Source organism: Oratosquilla oratoria, chromosome 29 (assembly GCF_046742065.1).
Source record: "Oratosquilla oratoria isolate Oo_2021 chromosome 29, ASM4674206v1, whole genome shotgun sequence".
NCBI classification, from domain to species: Eukaryota; Metazoa; Arthropoda; class Malacostraca; order Stomatopoda; family Squillidae; genus Oratosquilla; species Oratosquilla oratoria.
The window spans coordinates 41,358,634-41,372,651 of NC_134805.1; the positions used below are offsets into that span (position 1 = coordinate 41,358,634).

General features: G+C 38.3%; 1 protein-coding gene across 3 annotated transcripts in view; it reads right to left on the reverse strand.

Annotated features, from left to right (window-relative positions):
* Window positions 1–6,401: 6,401 nt before the first annotated feature.
* LOC143040749 (polyadenylate-binding protein-interacting protein 1-like) overlaps window positions 6,402–14,018 on the reverse strand; it is a 55,926-nt gene continuing 48,309 nt past the window's right edge. For all 3 annotated transcript variants that reach the window (XM_076212145.1, XM_076212146.1, XM_076212147.1), the window contains one exon: window positions 6,402–8,580. In XM_076212145.1, the coding sequence (XP_076068260.1) occupies window positions 8,505–8,580 (76 nt within the window). In that variant the 3' untranslated portion in view covers window positions 6,402–8,504. The remainder of the gene's footprint in view (window positions 8,581–14,018) is intronic.

The following is a 14,018-nucleotide window of genomic DNA, read 5'->3' on the forward strand; positions in this document are numbered from 1 at the left end:
ATAGGACTACAAGAATTAAGGAGGAAAAAGAAAAAGTAACTAATATATTAGAATTAGTTCAGGAAGATGAACCTGAAATAGGGGAACCAATTGAAGAAATGTAAAGGATCGGGAAATATAGTACAGATAAGACCAGACCAATTAAGGTTAAATTCAGGTCAAAAACGACAGCAGAGAATATCTTACCAAAAACAGGGAAACTAGCAGACAGTGAACAATATAAAAAGGTATGGATAAAAAGAGAAATGAATAAAGAGGAAGGAGAGGATGAGAAAACAAAAATACAAGAAGCTAAGGAAAAAACGGGATGAGGACAGAGTCAGAAAAAGAGGAATTCTATTGGAGAGTAGTGAATATGAAAGTGAGGAAATGGCACATAACAGAGAAAAATAAAAGGGAAACAGAAAATACAATGGAAGTAGCAGAAAATTAAGAGTGTCTTATACAAATATATATGGCTTAATAACAGGATTGAACGAACTGAATGGTTATCTGAAGGAAAAAGAACCGGACATAATGGGAATTGTAGAGACAAGATTGAAAGGTCCACTACCACTCAACAGTGTAGGGCATGGTGCATATAATTATTGGATTAGAAACAGAGAGGCAAAATAAGGGGGTGGAGTTATGTTCCTGACTAAGGATATAAATGTGAAGAATGTCACATATGGATAGAATAGAGATGATTATGATGGAAGTGGAAGACAGAGATAATAAGAGCAGAAAGTTTGTAATAAATTATGTACCTCCTAAAACAGCCTCGTGGGAAGAGAGAGAACATAAAAGTATGTTAGAAGACACAAGGATAACATTAAATAAGATCATGGAAGATGGAGGAAGAATAGTTATAATGGGTGACTTTAATTGTAAAGAAGTCTGCTGGGAAGAGATGACAGTAAAGGGTGGAGATGACTCATGGGGAAATGTAGTACTTGATATGATTATTGACCATACAATGACTCAATGGATTCAAGAGAACACTAGGTATAGAAATGAAGAACCATTGAGACTGGACCTAATAATCACATCAGAACCTGAAATTGCAGAAAAGATTGAATATAAGACACCAATAAGTAAAAATGACCACATATTGATTGAAATGGAACTAAATGAGAAAATACATAAAAAGAAATGAACAATATAGAAAAGGAAGATTGATGTATGATTTTTTTTTTATATAGAATAAGAGAATTCTTTCAAAAAGAAGACTGGGAAAGAATATACAAAGAGGAAACAACAGTGGAAGAGAAATGGATTTTGACAAGAATTTATAAAGGGGTGGAAAAGTATGTCTCAAGACAAAAGCAAGAAAAAGAATATGTAAAGTGCTGGTACAACAAAAGTTGTAGGGAGTTAAAAGACAAAAGAGATAAAGCTTGGACCAAATTGAAGAAAAACAAAAGACCTGAAAAATGGAAAATATATACTATAGAAATGAATATGTACAAGTGTGCAGAGAAGAAAAAAGAAAATACGAAAAAGATGTCATAGAAAAATGTAAAGACCAACCAAAATTATTTTACAGATTTGTAAATAACAAAGTGAAAAATAAACAAGATTTAGAGAAACTATGACAAGGAGGAGTTGAATACACAGAGGAAATAGAAATGGCAGAACTAATGAACAAGCATTTTAAATCAGTGTTTACAAGGGAGAACATACAACCTGGAGAGATCGAATGGGAGGAGAAAGTCCCCCCTGTGAAAGAAATAGAAGTAACAAGGAATGAAATAATGAAACACTAGAGTAATCTTGATGTCAGAAAATCAATTGGACCAGATGAAATAGCAGACTGGATTTTGAGAGAATGCAGGAATGAACTGGCAGACAAAATACATAGCCTAATAAACAGTTTATTGAAAGAAGGAAAAGTTCCAAAAGATTGGAGAAGAGCAAATATAGTACCTATATATAAAGGGGGAAACAAAGAAGACCCTACAAACTATAGACCAGTCTCTCTAACAAGCACGATAGCAAAAATTTGTGAAAGAACTATCAAAAGTAGATGGGTAAGGCATTTAGAAAAAAACAGCGTACTAAATCCAAGGCAATTTGGATTCAGACAGGGACGATCATGCGTCACAAACTTAATATGTTTCTATTCAAGGCTAATAGATATAATACAAGAAAGAGATGGATGAGCTGATTGTGCATTTCTAGACCTAAAAAAAGCTTTTGACAAGGTGCCACATAAGAAGTTGCTTAAGAAATTAGAAACTACAGGAGGAATACAGGGCAAACTGCTGAAATGGATGGAAGACTTTTTGCAAGAAAGAAAAATGAGTGGTGATAAGAGACACTCTAATTGGGATGAAGTGATAAGTGGTGTTCCACAAGGAACAGTTCTGGCCCCAATAATGTTTGCTATATATATTAATGATATGGATGAAGGAATTGAAAGTTATACGAGCTTCTTTGCGGATGATGCAAAACTGTTGAAAAAAGTGAACACTGAAGAAGATTGAGAGTCACTACAGAGTGATCTCAATAAAGTATGGGAATGGAGCAGGAAGTGGGAGATGAAGTTCAATACTAAGAAGTGTAGTATAATGTAATTTGGAAGAAGCAAAAAAAGAATAGTAGGATCATATAAATTGGGAGAAGGAATAAAAAAAGTAGAAAATGAGAAGGACCTGGGAGTCATTATTAAGAATAATATGTCACCTGAGAAACATATAAACAAGATTTTTGGAGAAACTTATAATTTAATAAGAACAATCAATGTGGCATTTACATACCTGGATGAAGAAATGGTGAAAAAAATACTAATAACTTTAATAAGACCAAGATTGAAATATGCAGCAACGATGTGGTCACCAAGTACAAAAAAATGTATAACAAAACTTGAAAGAATACAAAGAGCAATTACAAAATTGGCACCAACATTCTCAAAACTATCATATGAAGAGACTAGCAAAACTTGAGCTACAGACATTAGAGCAAAGAAGAGAGGAGATTTGATAACTATTTATAGAATCATGAAAGGCATAGAAACTATTGATAGAGAGGATCTAATAAAATGGGATGATAGAAATACAAGAAGACACGGAAAGAAAATCAAGAAAGACAAGTTATAGAAGAGACCTAAAAAAGAACAGCTTTCCCCACAGAGTAACAGACATTTGGAACAAGTCAGATGAGAAAGTGGTGTGTGCAAAAACAATGCACGAATCTAAAAACAGTTTAGATAAAACGAGATATGAAGATGGGACACCACGAGCATAGCTCCCCTTCCCGTAAAATACAACTAGGTAAATACACACACATACAACATAAACAATAGTTTAACATCTTCCCAAAATAAATCTGTATGGAAAAATGGAGATTTGTTGATTAATGGTAGGGCCGGGTTTCCGGCCAGTGAAGCTCCAGGAAAGAATTGTACAGTTAAGTACTATTGTGTCACTTCAGCAGTTCTGTGTCATCATCTGTATCTACTACTTTCATCGCTGGATTCAACACAGGAGTGAGGACATGGCAGGATTTGTTTGTGACATATGACACAGATATGACAATGTTGCTTTTCCAGTTCATCCTCTATGAAATCATTACATTCCATTATTGTTTTTTGTCTTTATCCTCTGGCTAGTGGTTCTTTCCTACATGTACATATTGCACTCTCGATCCTCAATTGATCATGGCACTTACTTGATTTTCTGCAAATACACATACACATATACATGCATGGTAACCACTATGAAAAGAAATGACCACAGCAGAGCACTTTTGTGTATTACATCTTCACTGTAGAAATACATAGTACGTACAAACATAATATACGGTAAAGAAAATGGGACATGGGCACAAGGGATTCATGTGTGGAGGGAGAAGGTAGTGACCAAATATAATATTCACTACCTTCACTGTTGACACATTGATCCCTCATGTCTATGTCCCCTTTTCCCTACTGTATATCATGTTTGTATTATGTATTTCTACACTGAAGGTGTAATACATGAAAGTGCTCTGCTCTGGTTGTTTCTTTTCACAGTGGTTTCCTTGCATTTGTATAACATGTCTCTAGTGTTTTTACTGCACACATTATACAGTACATACACACATACATGCACTTATAATGTAGGGTTGAATAGATGCCAAAAATGAGTGGGGCAGAACTATAAAAAGAATTGGTTTGAGAAAAGATGAGAGATAGCAACACAAGAGAGAAGATATGGGAGAGGTGGGGAGAGAGAAGAGAGAAAAAAACCATTAACATACAAGAATATCAGACACGGATATACAAAAATTTGCAAGGAAGAAAAGAACTTTGAAACGTGTGAAATTTTCCAGCTTCAGAACCCCATTTCCCACAAAAAGAAGAAGAAAAAAAAAATAATAATAATAATAAAAAAAGTATATATATATATATACATACAGTGAGACCTCTCATTAACAGACATTAATTAGCTGTGTTTGCGGTGTTTTCGCTGTGTTTTTGGTGTTTTGGAGTGGTTTTTGGGTGGCATAGTGATTGCACGCACTAAACAACAGCACCAAAAACACCAAAAACACAGCAAAAACACCGCAAACACAGCTAATTAATGTCCATTAATAAGAGGTCTCACTGTATATATATAAAATATAATCAAGATGCCGACACTAGCATCCTCGTGTACCCACTCACGCCTCACAATGCCTACATAGGCATCATCATACCATAGGGGTTAATAGCAATTTTGCTCCTTTTGATAGCGTAATGAGTGACACCCTGTCACATCCAAGCTGAGTTTGAGTCCTTGGCTTGATCACATTTCAATTTCCAATATATGCCTCCTTCGAGCTTCTCAGTCTCGACTGCGATGGTATGGAATTGAAAGTGAATTGTGGTTGAAAAAAATATATATATATATGTATATATAAAATAAGATTCCCCATGTAAGGCAAGTGAAATGGATCCTGGGCCTACACTCACTGTGTTACTCAAGGCTTCAAGAGATCGCTACAGTGAGTCCTTCTTATACAGTACATATGCATTCCTGAAAACCTTACTGCAAATTGAAATTACCATATACCGAACCCATTATAACATGTAATAATAGGATATGGCAGACATACCTTCTCCCTGCTCTTTCCTCTTCAAAATATCTAGCGGATACCATATCTGTGAATTTTTCTTACCGTAAATAGAATCAAGGGTAGTAATTACCAAATACCGTAACGGTGAATTTACCGGATAAAGAATTACCGTATAAGGAGGACTCACTGTATTTCCTTTCTCCCTGCTGTCACGCATCATTGTCAGCGGGCCTATAATCTAAATGTAGGTTGTAATTTTGGGATTCCAGAAGTCACCTTCTACCCCTTTTGTCCCATGCCATTACCATGGAACTTTTATCAGGTTAGCAAAAAGGAGCAAAATTACTATTAACCCCTTTGGTACAATGATGCCTATTAGCTGGTGTCAGCATCTTGATCATTTGTATTTTTGGTAGTTGTACACAAGTTACTCCCAGATTCTGTGAACTGGCTTGATCACATTTTCTGTTTATTATAGAGTAAAAGAGAATGAGTAATACAGCAGTGACTTTATATTCTATAATGGAAGGAGTGTGATACATACATATACCAAAGGCTTTTTCCCCCTTACAGTAGTGTGATACATCGTATATATGGCAGCTAATGCTGTGCGCAAGAATTTGACTCGTACTGTAGTGATTAATATAGTAGGAGAGTATCAAAGAAACTGCTTATAATGTCTGTCTCTATCACTACTTCAAACTTAGTTGCAACTTTCCATGGCAAGTGTCAGTCCCATAGGGCACTAGGTAGAGCTGGTGTGACAACAGTTCTTCCCAGAGAGAAGAATCTAACTCCACCTCCCTTTCATTGGCTACAATTTAAAAAAGGGATAAAAAAAAAATGAATTTCATACATTTCTCTTAATTTCTTCTCATTTGTAAACTGATACCTACCAAGACATACATTGAATATTTCATCAAAATTTTGCTAACCTGATTACATGGACTTCCATGTATCTTGAAGCTCGAGTGGGACAATGAGTGCCTGCAAGTGGTGGTCCTGTTTGATGGACCTCAGAATCAACTCCCTGCCAACTGTCATAAAATCCTCTCATCATCCACACCTCCACCTGGAGTTGACTCCAGACCAGGACCAAGATCATCAACTCCATTTCCTCCACATTTTCCCACAAGTAGAGCTAACAACCAGTGACTGCTTCCCTCTTCCTCCTACTACTACAAGTTGGTGACTTAGAAATGGTTCAACATTGATATGACAGTCAACAGTCCAATGTTTCATTACAGATAGATCTATGGGTAAGCTCAAGGACCTCTGCCACATCAACTGTGGGGACTGCACTTTTCTAGTCAGTGAATCTTATGGCAATTATTATTACTATTGTTCTTTTATCATTCATAAAGGCTGTAAGAACACTATGAAACTGAAGCAGACTCATTTATTTCACGTTTCTACGCACAGTAGGGAGCAGAGATGAAAAAAAATAATAAAACAAGATAAAAATAAAGAAAACTTTTGTACATCTAAATTTCCAAGGTATAAAAGTTAAATAGCCTTTAAACATACCCCACATCTCATCCAGCGAAGACCATTTGTGAATGGTATTAACAAAATCCGTGCAGGTTTTTGTTTATATTATATTTGTCATCTGAAAAGCTCAATCTCCAACAACAACAACAATAACAACAACCTGATGTGCACCTGGGCTGCCCACACACCAGCAGGAGCTGAGGCCACAAGGCTGCCATCCTACTTCTTGGATACAAGACCGGAGATTACTTTCCTTTTTGCTTTACAAGAATAGCATCAAGTTCCTCACATCCAAAAAACCTAGAAGAATGGCTAAAGCCTTATACAAGTAAATATTCATATATATATAAATATATATATATATATATCCCCGACAAACACAAGTTTCAGTTAAACCCAAAACATCAATTACATTCATGGAAACTATCACCAGAGACAAATAAAATCCTACATAATAAATACTGAGATGCATCTAATTGACACAAGATGAATTAAATGAATGCATCATCTAAAAATAGGAATGCTTCATTTCATGATACAAACAAAAAATGATATAAAAACAATATACAAATTTTGTATTGTCAATACTATTGAGCACAGTAACCTCAGCTTTCCAGCTGTCCTTGCATGAAAACAATGCATTAAAGCATAATGAAATAAAATACTCTTGAGAGAAGTGAATAAATGAACAATGCAATAAGGTGGAAAGGAAAGACAAAAAGTAACAGACTGAATGGTGAAAAAAAGGGGAAGACCAGGAGAGGTAGCAGATAAAAGTATGTACATAGCCTTTGCAGTTTACAACTAAAAAATAATAATAATAATAATAATAATAAAAAAAAAAAATTATACTTTACTTTTCAATCCTACAACTGAACCAATCATCTTTCACATAAGCAATACCAAGCAGAATTGGAACACAAGATGGCTGGTGTCAGTGTGATACGGCCTTGATACAAATGTACCGGTATTCCTAATATGAACAGGGCCACCATAGTTCTCAAAAAACCCAACTTGGGCGCACAATCCCGCCCAATAACAATAATGTTTCAATGTCCTACAGCAAGTATGACAATTCAAACACTAAATATGAATCTAAGGGTGCAAATGAACCTTCCTGGCATGAACTTCCCTGGGCTGGGGCGGCTGAGACTCAACACTTGCATACTTACAGAATAATCTAACATTTATGAGTATATCAATACATTGTGATTCACATGAGAATGCTTTCTGTACTCTTTTGCTTCAGTGGACTATTTTCACTATTAAAACTCCATAAAACAAGTGCACATCACTTTCAAAAAAGTAGGAAAGCTATGGGAGATGGCCACAGAGCACAGACGAGGCCAGGGAAGCTCACACACATGATGTTCTATGTTGTCGAGATGAGGCACTGGGATTAATACATTTTCATGTCTAGAAATCATAATACCGTTGCCGGCCGGCATCACTTTGCATCACTTGTCTCTTTTTCTTGTTTTGTGTTTTATATCAATCCAGTAACGAATCATGAAAATGATTTGATTTAACATAAGCTCTCCTGAAATCTGAGGTGTAAGTATTAGCTCACACAAAGTCAACTCCCTGATAAACTCGTGTTATTGCAAGCACGCGAGTAAACCACTCGTATGAATCCCTATGAAGAATGTGGGACACTGTATTAAACTCAGGTAAAAATGATAAGTCTCTGCTTCTCTTCAACTTCACAATCAGCATTGTCTTTAATTTCCAACTTGTTAAATGTGACTGCTATTATATGGTCTGTCTTCCTCAGACACACAGTGAAGATGGACTGTTTGTTCAAACAGCCCAGTAGCTATTTAAAACCCAACTCACCCCAAATGACCTGCCACGTGATTCATGGCCTGAACCCAGCCATGGACTAACTTTACTCTTATGCTACTATCTGTTACATAGGAGCATGTCGACGCTACAAACTGGTAGGTAGGAGCATGTAGACCGGCACTTGCTATCTACAACAACTACATGCCCAGCATCTACTGCTGTAGCTTAAGGAACTCTTCAAAAGCCTCGGCCACATCCCCTTCAAGCTCTTCTACTGCAGGGGACCATCTGGTTGAAGAAAAGGGGTCAGTGATTACAATGAAGCAAGTCTGCCACTTATATACATACATATACCAAGGGCTTTTTCCCCCTTACAAGGGAGGCAGCCAAAGTCAAACGCATAAATCCACTCCCACCCACTTCATCCCCATATACTTCACTCCCATTCACCACCACTCCCTCCCTCTTTTCTTGGCTCCTCATGGATGATGGGTCATCCCTGCATCTCACCCACTGCCCTTGGTCACAAGCAATGTAGCAAGACACAGCACATCCACTGCAAGGCTGCTTCATTTAATTGGCAAATCCCCCCCCCTCTGTCACCTCATGCAGAGAGATGGGAAGAAATCCCTTCTGGCTGGATCAAAATATCATTCACACATACTCCCTCACCCTCCCATCACATACCCACTCCATTTCATGCATCACAGCATCATCCATACACAACCATTTTCCACTCACTCCTATCTTCTGTCTTATCCCTTCCTTCCTAAACAGACATCCCCCTCTTTCCCAATGTCCCTTTTACCCCATCCATCCATCTCATTCTTGGTTGTTCCCTTACGTTCACTCCCTTCACCTCTGCCTTCCACCTACACCTCTTTTACTAATCTTTCTTCACTCATTCTTTCCATGAGTCCAAACCATCCCTATACTCTTTCATCAACCCTATCTCCCAACTCCCTTTCCACCTCCGTTCTCCTCACTCTATCTAGCACAGTAACTCCTACCATACTTCTCAGGCATTTCATCTCAAACACAGTTAAACTCTTCCTCTCTTATGTTCCATGTTTCTTTTCCATACAGTGCTGGTGGCACAATCACCCCTTTATATAATGTCCTCTTAGCATCCATTCCCAAATGTCTACTTCTCACTACATTTTTTTAATCTCCCAAGGCATTTACTAGCTTCTCTCAATCTACATTCCACCTCCACTCCTCCATTTCCTGCCACATTTGCCCTCAAGTATTTAAAGCTATCCACTACCTCCGGTCTTTCTCTCTAATACTCACTTCCAATTTGTTGCCATCCTCTCCCCTTGTACATCTCATCATCTTACTTTTACCCACGTTAATCTTCAACTTCCTTTCACACACTTTTCCTCCTCTGATCCTGTTACAAATTTAGTGTTGTCAGCAAACAACAACTGGCTTATATCCATTTTTTTCCATTTTCTTTAACCATCTCCAATCCCCAACCCATTACCCTTGCATTTACTTCTTGCACCACCCCATCCATGTGTAAATTGAATAGCCATGGTGACATGACACATCCCTGGTGAAGTTCCACCTTTACCTCAAACCACCTGCTCTCTCCATTTCTAACACAGGCTCTATTACTCTTGTAAAAACTCTTGACTGCTCTTAACAGCTTTCCTATCCCATATATCTGCAATACCTCCCAGAGTTCCTTTCTGTCTACCCTGTCATAAGCCTTTTCCAGATCCATAAAGGCCCAAAAAGCATCCTTACCTTTTCCTAAAGTTTTCTCATATATCTGCCTTACCACAAAAATCTAATACATGTAACCCCTACCTGTCCTAAACCCACACTGTTCTTCACCAATTACTCCCTCTGTTCCTCTCCTAATCCTCTCAATCAAGACCCTCCCATAAGCCTTCCCAACTACACTCAACAAAATGATCCCTCTGAAACTACTACATTCATGCTTGTCCCCTTTTTCCTTGTAAAGTGGAACTATACAGGCACTCCTCCAGTCCTCCAGCATTCTATCCTCTTTTGGACAAACATTAAACAACCTCACCAGCCAGTTCACCATCACTGTACCTTCCTTTTTTTAGACACTGCGTGACACCTATCCAACCTAGGTGCCTTACCTGCTCTCATTATTTTAGTAATTGCTTTCACCTCATCTTTTCATATTTCTTGTCCATTTCCCTCATTAATCACTGTCATTTTCTTGGTGCTTCCCACTGCAACTACCTTTCCCTCCCTATCCTTCACATTTAACAACTCCCTACAATACTCTGCCCATCTTCCTTTTACTGCTGTCTCTTCAATTATCATCTCTCCATCTGCACCTTTTACCTTTTCTTCTCTACTTAATTCGCCTCCTCTTCCTCTTAATTTCCTTCCAAAACATCTTTTTATTACTTTCAAAAATTTCTGTCATACTCTTACCCCATTTCACATCTACTCTCCATTACCTCTCTTTTCTTTGTACCTCTCATGTGATTCTTTCATCCTACATTGCAACCAATCTGTGAATACTCATTTCTTCTCTTCAAAAACCTTCTTTGCTTCATCATTCCAGCACTCACTACCATTCCTTCTACTTCCTCCTGTCCTTTTTGTTGCACACACCATCTTTGCATATTTTGTGACTCCCTCCTTGAAACATCACCATTCCTCAACTCCTAGTTCTACTCTATTCTTCACTCTCTCCCTCTCTTCTCTCAGGTTCTTGTACTCCTTTTCTTTCTTATTTAAGCAGTTTAACCTAAGAACTTCCCTACTTTCTGTCTTTTTCCTCTCTCTCCATCTATCCTCCACTCTCAACTTACCTTCCACCAAAAAATGATCTGATATTTCCCAACTCTCTCCCCTAAGAAAATGTACATCCAAAACTCTTCCTACTCTTCTCTTGGTTACCACTAAAATATGATAATACCACTTAAATATAATAATAATCAAGCAGAGGTTACCAAAGCATTGCGTAAATTTATTTCTATTTGAAATCACTCACAAGTATTAAAAAAAAAAAAAAAAAAAAAAGAAAAAAAAAAAAAAATTACTGGTCTTATATTGTTTTTTTTTCACTCAAAATAACATTACCCATATTAAGTGGCAGCAAGGGACGAGAGGAAACATGTATCCTTTAACAAAAGAGGCGAGATAAAGAAGAACATATAGATAGGAGTGAGCATGGAATAAACAAGCAGTGCTTCTGAGAAAGAGATGAGGTGCATTCTTTGCATGGTTTTAAGCACAAAGGAGTGAAACAGGTACATGTGATGAAAGTGCAAGATGTGAGGATACTCTTCTACCATGTATCACCACCTTGCCTTGCAAGTAACAGCTACTTTTGATGGGAAGTCATGGTGAGAGAGTTAAAATCTCTTGATAATGATATCTAACATGTACAATTTTAAGAATTTTGGAAATACTGTTACAAATTCATGCTTGTTAATTCATCCCTTCATAAGTAAATGAATAAAAAAAATTAAATGTGACATCAATACCAAGGAGAATCCTTATTTCATTATTTCTTTTCTCATGTACTGAATAAATCAACCCATTACTCTGGTTATCTCTTGCAATGAGTATTGGGATGGTTTGGACACAGAAATAATGAGTGAAGAAAGATTAGTAAAAGAATTGTGGAAGGCAGAAGTATAGGGAGTGAATTTGAGGGGATGACTGAGAATGAGATGGATGGATGGGGTAAAGTCTGTTGAGTAAGGAAGGGAGAAGGCAGGATATAGGGATGAGTATAGAGTGACTGTGTATAGATGATACCGTTAATGCAAGAAAGGGGGGGTTGGATGATGAGGGGGAGGGGTGCTTATGTGTGAATGATATTTTGACACAGCCCAAAGGGATTTCTCCCCCATTTTCTCTTTTTCTGCAGGGAGGGATGGAGAGGGGGGGGGGGTTGCCGATTATGTGAAGCGGCCTTGCTGTGGATGTACTGTATCTTATTACATTACTTCTGACCCAGGGCAATGGGTGGGATACAGGGATGACCCATCATCCATGAGGAGCTAAGCTGTGAGGGAGGAAAGGGTGGTGGAGGGGAGTAAGTATGTGCCTCTGACTTGGTTGCCTCCCTTATAGAGGAGAAAAAGCCCTTGGTATATATACATCATACATACATACATATACCAAGGCTTTTTCCCCCTTTCAAGGGAGGTAGCCAAAAAGGGAAAGGCATAAAAACACTCCCACCCATTTCATCCCTAAATACACTCCACACCCCTCCCACCCTCCCTCTCATCTGAGCACCTCCTGGATGACGGGTCATCCCTGCACCTTGTCCACCGCCCTGGGTCAGAAGCAGTGTCCCCATCTGCGGTTTTGGCTGCATGTTATTACAGCATTAAAAGATGCAAAGTAGAATGCAGCTGATACTTTAGGGTCTATATGGGGTGCTCCTATGCACCAGAGCCACACATCATTTTGTCTGTGGTAGAGGAAATCTCTATTTACAGAGAAATTATGGTACTTTATCATACTGCGACTGTCCCTCCATTATGCTGTCCCCTCACTCTTTTTACTGTCCTGAACCATTTCTCTGAATATTTATTTTCTCATTTTGCCTAACCCTGTGGTGGGGGATAAGAATACTGCCACCAAGTCTTTCCACTTGAGTCATATGAGGCGACAAAACCAGGATGGGGATAGGACTTTGCATCCTTCTCTCTGTAGTCCCAAAGGGGACATTCCTAAAAAACGTAAAGGCATAGGAGGGTCTGGGAGCTTTCCAACCAATACTCTAAAATTTCGGTCTTTCAATGTGCGTAGATGTAGTACAGGTGTGAATAAAAGGGAAGAGATAGGCAGTACATTTGTGAGAGGAAAGATGGATGTGTTGGCTTTGAGTGAAACTAAGCTGAAAGGGAGGTGTGAGTGTGAATTTGGAAGTTGGGAGGACATCAGGAGTGAACGAGAGGATGAGGCAGAGAAGGGGTGGATATACTAGTAAGTGAAGAGATAGGTAAGCGTGTAGTGGAGTAGGAGGAGGTTTCTTCAAGGTTAATATGGATGAAGGTGAAACTGGGGAGATGTGGGTTTTATAAGTGCATATGGGCCTGGTAGTGAGAAGAGTGTACAGAAAAGGAAGGCTTTTTTGATAGTTTTAAATGAATGCATAGAGAGTTTAGGGAGAAATGTCAATGTAGTGGTATTGGAAGACCTTCATGCTAGGGTAAGAAATACACCAAGAGAAGGAGTGGTTGGTAAGTGTGGAGTTCCAGGAAAAAATCGTAGTGGAGAGTTGATGATGCCAAATACAGTGTTTAGGAAGAAAGTCAAGCATAAGTACACATGGGAGAGGGTGGTGGATGGAAGGGTGGTAGAGGGTTAATGGACTAAATAGTGGTAACCAGGAGTATAGTAGGAAGAGTTAAGGATGTACATGTTCTATGGGGAGAGTGGGGGAATATCAGATTATTTTTTGGTGGAAGGTAAGTTGAGAGTGAAGGATAGATGCAGAAAGAGGAAAAGGACAGAAGGTAGGGAGATGATTACAGTGAAATGCTTAAATGAGGAAGAAAAGGAGTACAAGGAGAAGGTGAGAGAAGCGTGTGAGTGAAGGAGGAATGGGGGATGGTTCAAGGAGGGAGTCACAAGGTGTGCAAAGATGGTGTGTGGTGGGATGAGGAAGCAAAGAAGGTTGTAGAAGAGAAGAAGGGATCTTTCACAGTTTGGTTACAAAATTAGGACAAGAGAATCATATGAAAGGTACAAAGAAAAGATAAAAGAAG